Source organism: Purpureocillium takamizusanense, chromosome 1 (genome assembly GCF_022605165.1).
Source record: "Purpureocillium takamizusanense chromosome 1, complete sequence".
NCBI classification, from domain to species: domain Eukaryota; kingdom Fungi; phylum Ascomycota; class Sordariomycetes; order Hypocreales; family Ophiocordycipitaceae; genus Purpureocillium; species Purpureocillium takamizusanense.
The window spans coordinates 1,878,835-1,892,449 of NC_063068.1; the positions used below are offsets into that span (position 1 = coordinate 1,878,835).

At 60.3% G+C, this 13,615-nt stretch overlaps 6 protein-coding genes across 8 annotated transcripts; all 6 read left to right on the forward strand.

Moving 5' to 3' along the window:
- Nucleotides 1-217: 217 nt before the first annotated feature.
- Nucleotides 218-1,039, forward strand: JDV02_000624 (uncharacterized protein; the record flags this gene model as incomplete). Its single annotated transcript, XM_047981456.1, has 1 exon — nucleotides 218-1,039. One exon carries the CDS (start codon nucleotides 218-220, stop codon nucleotides 1,037-1,039), a length of 822 nt encoding a protein of 273 aa, XP_047837416.1.
- Nucleotides 1,040-1,701: 662 nt separating this feature from the next.
- Nucleotides 1,702-2,058, forward strand: JDV02_000625 (uncharacterized protein; the record flags this gene model as incomplete). Its single annotated transcript, XM_047981457.1, has 1 exon — nucleotides 1,702-2,058. One exon carries the CDS (start codon nucleotides 1,702-1,704, stop codon nucleotides 2,056-2,058), a length of 357 nt encoding a protein of 118 aa, XP_047837417.1.
- Nucleotides 2,059-2,095: 37 nt separating this feature from the next.
- JDV02_000626 (uncharacterized protein) lies at nucleotides 2,096-2,777 on the forward strand (the record flags this gene model as incomplete). The annotated part of the gene is made up of 3 exons (XM_047981458.1): nucleotides 2,096-2,101; nucleotides 2,135-2,570; nucleotides 2,662-2,777. 3 exons carry the CDS (start codon nucleotides 2,096-2,098, stop codon nucleotides 2,775-2,777), a joined length of 558 nt encoding a protein of 185 aa, XP_047837418.1.
- A 1,650-nt stretch (nucleotides 2,778-4,427) lies between these two features.
- Nucleotides 4,428-7,143, forward strand: JDV02_000627 (uncharacterized protein). Of its 3 annotated transcripts, XM_047981459.1 has the most exons (4): nucleotides 4,428-5,411; nucleotides 5,498-6,089; nucleotides 6,219-6,497; nucleotides 6,623-7,143. In XM_047981459.1, the coding sequence occupies exons 1-4, from the start codon at nucleotides 5,115-5,117 to the stop codon at nucleotides 6,859-6,861; spliced, it is 1,407 nt and encodes a 468-aa protein (XP_047837419.1). In that variant the 5' UTR covers nucleotides 4,428-5,114; the 3' UTR covers nucleotides 6,862-7,143. The 3 variants fall into 3 exon arrangements, with proteins under 3 accessions (XP_047837419.1, XP_047837421.1, XP_047837420.1); XM_047981461.1 differs by having other exon boundaries at nucleotides 4,428-6,089; nucleotides 6,623-7,130; XM_047981460.1 differs by having other exon boundaries at nucleotides 6,219-7,130.
- Nucleotides 7,144-9,485: 2,342 nt separating this feature from the next.
- Nucleotides 9,486-12,099, forward strand: JDV02_000628 (uncharacterized protein). The gene is made up of 4 exons (XM_047981462.1): nucleotides 9,486-10,615; nucleotides 10,723-10,740; nucleotides 10,820-11,018; nucleotides 11,169-12,099. Exons 1-4 carry the CDS (start codon nucleotides 10,045-10,047, stop codon nucleotides 11,635-11,637), a joined length of 1,257 nt encoding a protein of 418 aa, XP_047837422.1. The 5' UTR covers nucleotides 9,486-10,044; the 3' UTR covers nucleotides 11,638-12,099.
- Nucleotides 12,100-12,245: 146 nt separating this feature from the next.
- Nucleotides 12,246-12,767, forward strand: JDV02_000629 (uncharacterized protein; the record flags this gene model as incomplete). Its single annotated transcript, XM_047981463.1, has 1 exon — nucleotides 12,246-12,767. One exon carries the CDS (start codon nucleotides 12,246-12,248, stop codon nucleotides 12,765-12,767), a length of 522 nt encoding a protein of 173 aa, XP_047837423.1.
- Between the last annotated feature and the right edge of the window lie 848 nt (nucleotides 12,768-13,615).

A 13,615-nucleotide genomic window follows, 5' to 3' on the forward strand; every position in this document is an offset into this window, starting at 1 on the left:
GTCTCATCACGGCCCTCCGTGACCGCCATTGGCTCATTGAGTTTGGAGACGCAGCCCAACATGTCGCGCAATCTACCCCGCCTCGCCCTGTGGCCGTTCGGCAGAGTTTGAGAGCTTGTCTGGGCTGCTGCTCGCTGTGTTAATAGCTTCTTCTTTGTACTTCGTAGAGATGATCCAGGCCGAAGACCGATAACCCCCCCCCAGTCATCCAAATACCATGTCTGGCGCACCTGGTCCGCGGCCGACGCTCGACCATATCGTCATACTCGTGTCACAGGACACGCTCCAGACTATCCCCGATCGGCTCCGAGACGTGCTCGTCGTTGCCCCGGGGGGCATCCATGCCGGCGGGCTCACGTCCAACAAACTCATCCTCCTGGCCGATGGCGTCTACATCGAATTCATCGCCTTTTTCGACGGCGTTGACCCCGAGCAACGGAGGCGACACCGCTGGGGAAACCTAAAGGAGAACAGCATCATCGACTGGGCGTACACGTTACCCCACGAAGGCGGCTTCGGGGCTGTGCAGCAACGTGTCGCCGATGCGCAAGCAGGCTACACCTACGACGATCCGGTGGCCGGCGGGAGAACGAAGCCAAACAGTACGACGATACGGTGGGCCGTCGCCACTGGACGGACAAGCGATGGGAGCCCGTCCTGGCCCGGATGGATGCCGTTCTGGTGCCTGGACCGCACGCCGCGGAATCTACGGGTGCCGTATGAAGAACATCCGGAGCAGGTACATCATCCGTGCGGCGCGAGAGGCGTTTCGTCGCTATCGCTGGCGGTACCCTGGCAGCATCTCACGCCGCTCGGCAAGGTGTACGATGCCGTCCACAACGCGCCGAGCACCGTGTCGGTATACGGGATAGAGCGGTACTGGCATTTTGGGGTCCCGTCCGAGTCGACCGATGGAAAGCATGCCATCTTGCTGTCGGGGACAGACGGCGCATCCGGGATGCGACTCACCTTGCAGGGAGACGGGCGAGGGCGGACCTCGCTGGAGCTGTTGCCGGGATTACTCGTCGAGGTGGAGTGATGAGGAGATTGGTCGCTCGCCGCGCACGCGAGGCAGCACAAAGACAGACAGACGGAGTTGCCCCAGTCGTGAGAGGACGTTAATGAAGATGAGCTGGAGACAACCCCCCGCCCTAAAAAGGTTGAAAAAAGGTTGAGAATGGACACTACGCATTCGTGTAGGAGTAACTGGGAGCTTTGATGTTTTTGTACCCGCCGCCTTGCCTTCCCCTTCCGTCCGACGCATCACTGAATGAGGCTTCGGAGGCAAGCGCCTCGCCTCGACTGGGATGCTCCTGCCGCGAGCGTCACCGTCACCGTGGGCGCGCACCCTTGCAGCAGCTCCTGTTGTGGGGACCAACTGGCCGTGTTGTGCCTGAGTCCTGACCTTGTCAGCCAGTAGCAGACCGCCACCAAAGAGTCTCTTCCTCTGTGACCAAACTAGATGCAGCAGCTCTAGCCATCCCGTGCTCTTGCTTTGAGGACGCATTTTCCACAGCCTCGCCAAGCCCGCGACAGCCTCGCCGCCCCGACAACTGCCTCCCCTCCCGCGATCGCATTGCCCTCCCATTGATTCGCGCACACGCCTCCGCCCTCGCCGGGACGCAATTGGCACGGAATAGACCCAATTGGAGAGGAGACACGCGGGCAAACCGCTTCTCTCTCTCTCTCCGCGCCGCGACAATGCCGCGCCACGACGACAACGCGCAGGACGACACGTCGACCAACCCGGGCGCCGACGTGGACATGGCTGAGGAGGCGAGCACCGCGGCGCATCCGGAGGAGGAGACGGCCGACAACGGAGCAGACGTTTCCATGGCTGTCGAGGAGACGGCCCCGCCCGCGCGAACGAGCTTCACCAGCTACCTCCAGAGCCCAATCGTGAACCTGCTGGTCGGTCAAGGCGACAAGCAGACGCTCCTCTCGGCGCATCAGGCGCTACTAGTGCAGAGCCCGTACTTTGAGGCTGCCTGCCAGGGTTTCGTCGATGATGGCAGCGTGAGTCGCCGTCACCCCCCTTCCTCCTCCCACTTTCCTTGAGGCCTGCCTGGCTGGCCCAATCCAATCGAGCGCCCCAATGCGCGTGTCCCCTTTCGCTGACCGCCGCCATGCCCAGCCCCGACAAATCGAGCTCCCCGACATGAACCTCGAGACGGTGGGCTCATTCCTCGAGTTCCTCTACACGGGCGAATACTTCCCCAAGAAGCTGCCCGGCCAGCGCGTCTTGGAGTCCGACCCCAGCCTGCCGGCCGTCGACGACACGGGCGTCCACCTGCTCAAGCACGCGCGCCTGTACACCTTGGCCGAGAAGTTCGGCATGACGAACCTGCGGTCGCTGGCCAGCTCCAAGATCCACTGCGTCAACTCCACCGCCAAGGGCGAGATCACGTATGCCCGCTACGTCTACGCCAACACCAGCAACGACGACAGGACGGTCCGCGCGCCGATTGCGAGCTTCTGGGCTACGCGCTCGCACACGCTGCGTGCCGAGGCCGAGGACGAGTTCAAGTCGCTCTGCCTGGAGTATCCCCAGTTCGGATACGACGTCCTCAGTATGTCTCTCTCTCCCGCGGTTGTTGCTGTTGGCGGTGGTGGTGGTGGTCGTGGCGGCGAAGGGTTGTGCGGTGGGCTGACTTTGACCAGCGCGCGTCCTCGACGACAAGCTGAAGCGGGAGCGCAACGAGAAAATGCATCCGGCGACGGGGAGCGGGCGAAAGAGGGCGAGACACAGCAGTGGCGGCGGCGGCAGTGGCGCGTAGGCGAAAGGGCTATTATTATTCGGCGCTCCATGTTTGCGTATACATGCTATTCTGGCGGCGGCAGGCTTGGATCGAGAGTCTGTACAATAGTAAATCGGTTTGCTGCAATCTCGCTGTCTGCGCCAACGTGACGTCGTTCCAACCCGTCGGTGTCTCAGGCGCGCGCACCATTGAGAGACCCCAGGACCGACACGACACGTTGAACGGGTCTCCGAGGGAGGAGGAGGAGGGGCTTGCTTGACGACCTACCACCCACTCACTAACTTACTATATGGGCATGACGGGCGCTGTCCACATCCCGCCTCTCGCGTAGCAGGAGGGCGCCGCCCTGTCTTCGACGCCAACGCATCGCGCACTCGGCGTCATCATGCCGAGGGGAGTCTCAACTCGCGGACCATGAAGCGCTCTCATCAGGCCGAACCCCGACCAGCGCTGCTGCGGCTGTGTGTGTGCGTGCGTGCGTGCGTGCGTGTATGTATGAGTGTGCGTGTATGTGTGTGTGTCTCCTCTCCACTGGGGTAAAACGTGCGCATAGCCAGCATACCATTCTCACAAGGAAGACGAAGCCCTCCGCCGACACCATCCATCCATTCATTCCCTTTCCCGCGGAAAGCCCCTCGTTTTCAGCCACTTCGTAGTAAGTAGCCCCGGAGGCCACCGCCGCCAGGCCAAGCGACGACGACCGGGGTCTAACTAGCATACCACCAGTCTTGTTTGTAACTAACCTCCTGCTGCAACAACACCCTTTCTCGTGGGCCCCTGTGCTCTATCTAGCTCAGCGCACTCGACACGATGTCCTCTCATATAGTGCGCGCGCGCTGACTTTGCATAAGAGCAAACACCCGCCGTGCAAGGAAGGAAGGACATCAAAAGCCCCAGCTAGCCCCCGCCCGTCTTTGCGACACAAAAAGTTGCCCTCAGTGCGGGGGGAGGAGGGAAGGTGGGGGGGGGGCCGAGGTTGCGATGTAAAGTCGACAGGGGAGAAGATGCCGGCGAGGTCGGACACACACCAGAGCGTTGCGACGGTAGTGGTATGTAGATAGAGATAGTGAGAGTATGCATGGCGAGAGCATTCTTCAGGGTCGCAGCTAACTATACCGCTTACGGACAACCTTCGTCTTGGCTTAGGTATCATGCGTCTCGACCCGCAAACGAGGGTTGCCGTCATGCTAGGCTACTACGTAAGGAGTCCGGTCATCTGAGGTGGAAAATCAACCTTCCCAGGGTAGCCTATGATGAGGACTGGAGAGTTGAGGCACGGACTGCCTATGTAAGAGGGTCTCACAATGACAACGGGCTCTCTGGTTTGCCAGTCCGATTCTCATTACGAGTACCTTGACTGTACTTTGGCTTTCCCGCCATGGCAGAGAGTGCATGAATGGATAGACCAGGGATGGAGTTTGGCTTCCACGGTTGGTGTCTACGCCCTCCCAACCCGTCAGTTGATAGGGCCGCGAGCAGAGCGGCGCTGAGTTCGCCCGAGTGGGTGGGACATATACCAGTTGGCACTGGCAAGGATGACGCTAGAAGCGACTTCAATAGCGGGGATGACGGACGGGTCGGATCAGTGAGCGCCAGGCCAGGGTGAATTGGGCCCTCGCTTGGTTGCCGACCACATACATCATACGTATGGTTAGGGAAGGGGAAAACGGGAGACAAGACTGACAAGCAAGCAGCGAGGAAAGACACGGGCCTTGCTTGGCGGGCTCCCAGCTGGTCCCATGCGGGGTCGCCGCGGTGCTGCATACAATGTTCCATGTGGCGGCGTTGCAGCTCGGCCGGTAACCACCATCTGACTATCTTCAACAGTCGTCAACGGCCGCTCCACCGCCATGAGGGGCCGGCCGGCCGTCCCCGTTCGTCAGCCTCACCCCCCCCCCGGTGCTGGGCCTGGGTGCTGCTGGTGCTGCGCTGGCGCCCTCATGTCTGCGTGCGCAGCAGCACTGCATTAGATTGGACCCGAACCCAGAACACGACGTGGGCTAAGCCGCGCCTTGTCTGGGTCAAGTTCACGGTTTCCCGTGACGGCGCTCGCGGCCACGGCTCCCAGTATCACATATCACCCCTGACCATTGGCCAAGAACCCGAAAACAGAACGCTTGCTGCCCTTGGATTGGGCTGCACCATCCCTGCCATGGGACCGGACAAAGGGGCCGACCCGGGACCTGTTTGGACGTACTCGCGGCGCCATCAGTCCACGGGCACATGTACACACGAATGGAGTGGCGGCCGTCGATGACTTGTCAGCGCGTGGCCGGAGTAGCGTCACCGCTACCGCCGCTACGGCCCTGGGTCGCGAGCTAGTGGATCGGCAGGCAGGGGCGTCTTGGAAAGACGATGTTTGGCCTCGAAATGGCGGACAGATCGGGGCGGGCGAGCAGCAGCAGCAGCAGCAGCAGCAGCAGCGTCGGCGGCGGCGGCGGCGCGCCGACATGGCCGGCCTCCCTGGACCTGGCGTTGTTTTCTCGCCTCTTTAAACCTGCGAGACATCTATCTTGCCGTCCTGATATTGCCTCAAACAGACTGCCTTGCATAATGGGCCACAAAGTGAGCGCCAGCTCTCCTGACTCGCCGACGATAGCCATCATCGGGGCGGGACTGACGGGCCTCCTTGCGGCGCATGGTCTGTACAAGGTGAGTGCACAACAGGAAAAAAAAAGGAGCTGTGTGTGGGACGGTCTGCGTGATGCTTCGCCAACGCTGACCTTGCGTGGCCCCAGAATGGTTTCAACGCCGTCGTCTTCGACAGAGATCCTGGGCCTGATGCGCGAGAGCGGGACTGGACGATGCTCATGCATTGGGCCCTGCCGATGCTCGAGGAGCTGCTTCCGGAAGACATCGTGGGCGACCTGCCACAAGCTTTCTGCAACCCGCATCTGGAGTTCAACGAGGAAGTGGAGAGCCTTCCATGCTACAACGCGCTCACGGGGGACATGCTGTTCCGGAGCCCGACGCCCGGAGCTCGGCGAGTAAGCCGGCAGGCGCTCCGGCGGTTGTTCACGCGCGGCGTAGACATCCGCTGGAACAAGGCGCTATCGCGGCTGAGCAAGACGGAAGACGGCATGGGCGTGATATTGGAATTTGAGGACGGCCACAGGTTTGAAGCGGAGCGGGTGCTTGGCGCGGACGGGGTGTCGTCCAAGACCCGGGCACTGTTGGCCGGCGCGGAGCGGGCGCGGCCGCAGCGGTCCGGGTTCCTGTTCGCGACGGGTATCACGCGATACGGGGACGCGGAAAAGACAGAGGCCATCTTGCAAACGCATCCCGTGGCGGCTTTGGTGATGGGCACAAGCTCGGTTGGGGCAGTGGGCAGTACGTTGTTTCCCCGGATCTAAAGCGTCACATCCACCCCCGTTGATAGTCTTGGGCGTGCGCTGAGTCGGCATCACGGCTGCAAACCATGAATGAGGCGAGTTTTGCTGACAGACAGCGGATGGCCAGCGATGGCGGTCGATGACCCGCAAGATAAGTCGACTTGGACGACGTTCTGGGTTAAGATCTGGCGCGGCAAGCCGGTGCATCTGCGGGACCAGGAGGCGCTCGACTACATCGGCCGGGAGACCAGGGCCCTGTCGGGGGTGTTCCAGTCAGCCATTGACTGGACGCCCGAGGGCAGCCGCGTCTTCATCGACGAGATGAAGTACTGGGTGCCGGTTTCGTGGGACAACCTGGGCGGGCGGGCGACGCTGGCGGGGGACGCGGCGCACCCGATGCTGATATGTGAGTTTTCCTGCACCCGACCCGGGGGCCGGGCCCGATGATGCATGGAGCATCCCCGTATGTATGTGATGGGGAAGCAAAACGGCTGACGACGGGCGGGCTGGCATGGGGGCGGCCCGGAGCAGACCGCGGCCAAGGACTCCAGCATTGCATCACCGACGTGCGCAACTATGTGGACAGCCTGGTGCAGGTTCGCGGCGGCGGGGCCAAGGCGGCCAAGGCGATGCAGGACTTTGACGACGAGGTGGTTGCGCGCGGGGCCAAGGCGGTGCGGCAGTCGCTGCAGGAGGCGGAGAAGTCGTTCGACCTGGAGACGATTCGTAAGATGCTCATGGTGACACAAGGACACGGGCGAAGCGCCTGAGTGGGTTGGGGCGAGGGGAGGGAGGGCTGGGCCGCGCGGGTCCAGCTCGCTCGCTCGCTCGCTCGGGTTGTTCCTCGCGACGTGAGGCGAGACGAGGCCAGGGCAGGGCAGGTCAAGCCAGGCCAGGCGAGGTGAGGCGAACCGAGGTACGATGATGCGATGTGATGTGGGATGGATGGCACGGCGTCGGTTGCGTTTGAGTGAGCATGTCTTGCTTTAGCACAGGACCATCCAGTTGTTGGCGAGCTTCCACCATGGATGGAATGGAAGTTGGTTCCAGAGAATTCCCGTGCCTAATCGCTGCGGTGCGCTTACCTTACACCACCTTCAGTACGGCGGTCGTCCGTTCGTCCAGTTACGGTGGGCGGGTCGGCTGGACGCTGATGAGGTGAGGGCGAAGGCGAGGTGCGGGGCAGGGGCGGCGAGACTGGATGGATGCCGTCGTGGAAGGTGAGGTGCCCGGCTGTTGGCTTCTTGTGGGGTTGGCAGGGCGCCTCCAGCAATTGCCCATGGGCGGGCGTGTGGTTCGGCTGTCGTCTAGGTACCTTGTCGGAGCCTCCAGCTGTGCAGTGTACCTCCCGTCCTCCGTTTCGGCAGCCGCGGCGGGCGGCTTCACGTCCTTCGCAGTGCAGCACAGTACAATACTGCCTGTACTGTAGTTGTTTGCTAGGTTGTCAGATACTGTAGATTACCTAGGAAGGAACAACAAACACACGGCCCGCAGGTGTGCCCACCACCTTGCATTGCATGCATTGGTTATTACTGCAGTCAGTTGTCTGTCAGGAATTACAGTACTGTACAGTACCAAACTATCTAATACTGCACATACGTACAACTAACCAACTAGGTTATGCACTCGAGCCCGGGAAGGATCCTGTATCCACGCGCGGATGTACGAAGCACAGAAGCGCATGGGCTATCTTGTTAGCGGTCTAGCTCGTGGGTGAGTGAGGCTGCTTGGGGCGCTCCGCAGGCAGGGTCTGGACGGCCGCTAGATTGATCCTCCACTAATAAGCGACCGCCGGCAGGCAGGCAGTTGAGCGACGAGCCAGCTTGCCGTTGGCATCCATCTAGTTACCTGCCTACCTAATTAGTTAGTACCTGAAGTATATTCAACGCACAAATTGATGCTTTTGCTGGATGGAAGCAAGCTGCCGATTATGACAGCTCGAGGAAAGGGCACACCTACCATCTATTTCGGTCACCGTCGGGCAACCTAAAATGAGCACCGAGCAACCTCCATTCCATCTATCGACTAACTACCACCGCTTATTACCGTGACCAAGAAAAACGAGGACGGATTGGGCGCGCATGGATGGACGGATGGCACACTGCGCAGACAGCCCGCCGCCCCCCCCCCCTCTTTCGACGACCTTTCAATATGGCTGAACGTGGTTGGTGGGCCCCTCCAGCTCTCATCAGACGACAACGCCGCCGCCGCCCGCCATGACGCCCGCTGGGACAATCGAAAACTAGCGGCGACCTGCCCGCCGTCCGAACCAACCTGCGTCTTCCACGCGACGCCACCAGATGTGTCTCGACGGGCCGGCCCAACGCTGCGCGTCGAGAGACCGCTGACCTGTCATTTTTTTTTCTTCCTTTCCTTTCCCGCCAAGCTGCACACCTGACGACTGACGTGGGAGGGGAGCAAGCAAGCAGAGCAGCCCACGCACACGCGCATGCACGCGCGCCCGCATCGCATCGCATCGCATCGCACGTAGTAGCCCCGGGGTGGGGGTCCGAAGGCGACGGGGTAGGGAAAAAGCAGTCTGTCTGTCTGTCTTTCTGTCTGTCCTGCCTGTCTGTCTTTCTGTCTGTCCTGCCTGTCTTGTCCGTCTGCATGTACTGGCCATGTCCGAAAGCGCATCCATCGCAGCAACGTCCAAGGCTGTGACATGCGCGCATATACATACCTCATACTACCTCCACACAATGGCCACTTCGTACTTCGTACAGGCGGGCAGCTGGATGAGGCATTCGTGTCCCTGTCAGAGCTGGCATCCCGAGGCCCATCGGCGCCGCCACGCGCCGGACCAAGAAACCATCACCGCCACAACCATCACTACCTACTGCCGTCGTCTGAGCTTCTCTCGCCTAGGCCTCCTCTACACGGAACGCACCCGTGCGCTTGCCTCCCTTCCCCCCCACCGTAATTTGTACGCGATAGAGCTAGTAGTTACTGTTTGTGCCTCGGCGCAGAGGCCAAGCGATGTGTCCAGTCCCCGTCCTCCTCCATCCCCGGTGGGCTCCGTCGCACACACGCCCTCCCATGGAAGTGGCTGCTGCACGACAGCAAGGAGGAGGGGGAAGCGAGCCCCAATTGCGTGGGACAGGTTGCAGCAGCACGCAGCGCAGACAGCGGCGTCGGCCGGGATGAGACAAGGACAGCCTCGTTCGCTACCAAGAAATGGAAAAAAATGGAAAAAAAAATTATGACACCATGCAGATCGCCGTTGAAGCACGACGCGGCTTTCGCCGTGCGAGAGTCGAGAAGAAACCGGAAAGAGCATTTTACTTGGAAAGTAGATTCGAGAATAAGAGAATACGTAAAAAAACACCATGGCCCCCCACGGCCGACACAACGACATGCAACCAAAGGAACCCACTTGTCATCTCGAATATCTCCCCCCCCCCTTCCTCTATTCACCATCTGTCGTGTGCGCAAGAAACCTCCACCACGGGCACGGGGTTCCGGCGGGCTACGAGGCTGGCCCATGTGCTCATTGCTTTGTGCTTGTTTGTCGTCGTTGTTGAGGAGGGGGACCCTCTCTGCTGTTGGTCGTCGTCGCGCGCGCGCGTGCGAGCTTGACGCCCGATTTTGCGCCTCCGTCCTGCTGGGGAGGGAGGGGGGTCCCGTCAGTCAGTGTTGTTGGGTTGATCCGAGGAGGAGACGCCCGTGAGCCTCCAAAGAACATTTTCTTCTCTCGCTCTCTCTTTCTCTTTATCCTCGTCGGTCCCCTACTACTCGCTGCCCGCTTTGTCGACCCCCGGTCGAAAAGCATTCGTTGAGTCGTGACGCATCCTCCGAGACCATCGTCACCAGCAGCAAGCCACGCCGACAGCCCGCCCCCCCCCCCCCCCCCCCCCCCCCCCCCCCCCCCCCCCCCCCCCCCCCCCCTTTCCTTTTCCCTTCCCCCCCTCCCCCGACCAGAGAGACCAGAGCACAAGGCCTAGGTGGTAGAGATGGAGGAGGAGCCCCACGATAGTGACACCGGCCAGCCGCCGCCGCCGCCCCAACTGTCACAGCACCGGTATGAGCAACAGCCGCAACAACAGCCGCAATCGCAACAGAAGCCGCGACCACAACAACAACAACAACCACAACAACCACAACAACAGTATTACCATCATTATCAACAACAACTACAACAACAACAACAACAACAACAACAACAACAACAACGACAGCAGCATGCGCGCGACTCGAGCCCCACGCCCACGCTTGCCACCATCGAGGCCCCAACCATCGAGGTGGCCAGCCAACCCGGCGAGGAGGACGAATTCGACCTCACCGACGATCCCTTCAACGATGGCTCCACGAGCGTCACCTCGAGCGTCTACGCTTGCACCTATGAGCGCGGGCGCCGCTACCAATGCTTCAAAAACGGCCGCTACCCCATCCCCAACGACGACCAGGAGCAGGACCGCGAGGACATGAAGCACGCCATGCTCATGGAGCTGACGGACGGCACGCTCTTCTTCTCTCCCATAGGGGACAACCCACAGTCGATTCTGGATATTGGCACGGGGACGGGTACGTCGGAATGCACCTTCCTTCGGCACTTCTTCATCACTTCTTGTTCTCTTTTTTCTTACTTTGCGTGCTTCGTTTTCGCTAACATGTAAGTCGCGCGACCGCAGGCATCTGGGCGATTGAAGGTTTGATTGACTGCCCCGCGTCACTTACATGGCGCCCAACCGCACGGCATCCACGATACTGACCATGGCAACCTCGAAGTCGGAGACCAGTACCCCAGCGCAAAAGTCTGCGGCATCGACCTGACCCCGATACAGCCGCTATGGGTGCCCCCCAACGTCGAGTTCCTCGTCGACGACTGCGAGCAGGACTGGCTGGTGCGGAACGTCGACCTCGTCCACTTTCGCTTCATGGCCGTGATCCTCAAGGACATAAGCATCGTCATGGAGCATGCGTACGAGTACGTGCGACCCCCTTTTATTTGCCCCCCCCGGTCCTTGATGGACGAAACCCCGTCACCCACCACCACCATCACCCCTTTGCCCCCCGTCGTGATGAGAGAGAGAAATCGCCGACCCCACTTCTGACAACCCAAACTTATAACATCCAGGTCCCTAAGACCCGGCGGCTGGATCGAGTTCCAGGAGCTCATGGGCGTGCCCGGCTGCGACGACGACACGATGCCCGAAGACGACCCCTTCGTGCGCCTCTACGCCACGGCCGGAAAGGCGTGGGCCAAGCTCGGGCTAAGCACCACCATCGCGGCCGACCTCGAGGGGTACCTGCGCGACGCGGGCTTCACCAACGTGCACTGCAAGGTGCTCAAGGTGCCCATCGGCGTCTGGGCCAAGGACAAGACCATGCGCCTCATCGGCCTCTACCAGAAGCGCGCCGTCGACGAGTTCATATCCACCTTTGCCGGCAGGCCCTTTGAGGCCCTCGGCCTGGACCCCACGGCCGTGCAGGTCGACATCGCCCTGGCGCGACAGGCCATCGACGACATTTCCGTACACAGGTACTTTCCCTATTATTTCTGGTACGCACAGAAGCCGGCGACGACCGCCGACTATGGTACATGACCAAAAAAAAGTTTTGGAACAAAAAAGTATAAAAAGGCAAAGAGACCATATGGGCAACAATGCACAACAAGCCTGTGCACGGTGAGCGGAGCTCCGTTGAGCAGCAAGTGGAGGCTGCGATGCGCGTAACGAGATGAGAGCAAAGGGGGGCTTGCCCCCCCACTCGATATCAAAGGTAATGCGTGACGGATGGGCACGTCAAGGCATAGAGTTGGCGTTGGCAGTAGGAGCGTGCAAGCCGTGGCTGGTTCCCAAGCTTGCAGTCAGGCTCGTCACAGAGATAAAGGGGAGTCGTGTCTCTGCTTCTTTGTCTGCGAGATTGCAGTTGCGCCAGTGACTCTCCTTTGATCTCAAGCACTATTTTTGGACACTCGTCACCATGCTTCCTCAATTACAGGGCCAACCATGAATGAATGACTGCCTTCGCGTGGTGTGAAAAATGTTTGATGAGCATCCCCAGGCCGCATGAGTCGTACACTGTCTCGCTATTTCGTATCTGCTACAATACCCATCTTGCACGGTCTTGGTGGCCGCGACATTTCTCTTCAGCAACGAAACACACAATCTCACCACTGTATTCCGGTCTCGGGGGCCGGGCCAGGAAGGATATGGCCGTTAGTCGTACGTGCCGCAAAGGTTGCCCATACGGCGACCCCATCAGCGGGCCCTGCAGCCGCTGCCTCGCCCGCGACGCATGGCGTATAGCCGTGTGCTACGATCTGCGCAACCTCGGCGATACGCTGCTCGAGAGCTTTTTCGCCCTTGCTGTGGCCATGGAGGCCGATGCGCAGGAGGACCCGGCAGCCGACACGGCCGACTATGAAGAGCACGCTGGAAGCGTGCGCGAGAACCTGTACGCGCGCATGCGGCGTGACTTCGATGCCATGCGTGCCGGAGACAGTGCCTTCAGCTGGGACGACGGAATGGTCCCCAACGTGGACCTCGAATTTGGCGATGTAGTGGAGCAGATGATGTGGGCGAAAGGGGGATGCCCGGATCTGTCGGAGGGCGACTTTGTACTCATGTTCAACTGGTTGATGGGTCATGTCGGCGAAAGGGTACTACGTCACAGGCAAGAGTTCCTGGCCATGTTGCGCTGGGCGAACCTGAATATAGCCATGGTGGAGTGAGTGATGGGGACTTGCAAGGGCTTCTCCGACGAAGTGATGTGAACACCAACCTGAGGCCGTGGAGGGGGAACCAGTGCACACTCGTCCACAGTTGATCTATGCCGACGACAGTTCGCCCAATCCTGCTTCAGATAATGTCAACTGTGCTTACAGCACCAAGTTGAGTCTCTCAATACTTAGCAGTTATTGTGTTCCCAATATACTACAAGAATCTGGGTACTGTGTATCCTAAGCCGCGCTTGGTGAGGAGCTGTGCGTACGGCACACGGCGTCTACTTCGTACAGCTCACCTGCGTTCCGTTACGCCGGCCACGCAGTGAGGGGGTTAAACCAGACGTATGGGAGACGTTCTCTGAGCGTCCACCCATCTGCATGGCAAGTGCCATAGCAGGCTCGTTGAGCTGGACCGCTTGGCTGCTTCGGGGAAGCTCTGTCGCCAAGCTGACCATCACAGACCGAACGCCTTGCCACTGGAGTCCTGGGAATTACAGTAAGATACAGTCTCACACAGGATGTGACGTGGTCAGTGCCTTGGTTTCTGCCCGAAGCACCACTTGGGAGTCGTCCACTAGCAATCTCTCATTCGAGGCGATACCGGCGGGCAAGGAACGGCCAAGAGGAGGGGCGGTTGCACTACCCGCACGAGTATCTGCTGTTGTCGCCATGACGAGGTCCACCGTGGACGTGTACCCAGTGCGGGCGACCTCCTGCTTGCTAGTGCATGAGGACAACGCGGATAACGGCAAGACGCGCTCTGACAGACATGGGACAGGCATGCCAAGGAAGCGTGTTGAGCGTTTTGATGGTGCATGCGCATCCATTCGCGGCGCTGGCTGCTGAATCCATCA

Coding starts and splice junctions, on each gene's coding strand:
- JDV02_000627 (XM_047981459.1), top strand. CDS start 5,115: ATGTTTGGCCTCGAAATGGCGGACAGATCGGGGCGGGCGAGCAGCAGC. Junction 6,090..6,218: donor CTCGGTTGGGGCAGTGGGCA/GTACGTTGTTTC, acceptor GCGGATGGCCAG/CGATGGCGGTCGATGACCCG. Junction 6,498..6,622: donor GGCGCACCCGATGCTGATAT/GTGAGTTTTCCT, acceptor GGCCCGGAGCAG/ACCGCGGCCAAGGACTCCAG.
- JDV02_000628 (XM_047981462.1), top strand. CDS start 10,045: ATGGAGGAGGAGCCCCACGATAGTGACACCGGCCAGCCGCCGCCGCCG. Junction 11,019..11,168: donor GTCATGGAGCATGCGTACGA/GTACGTGCGACC, acceptor TATAACATCCAG/GTCCCTAAGACCCGGCGGCT.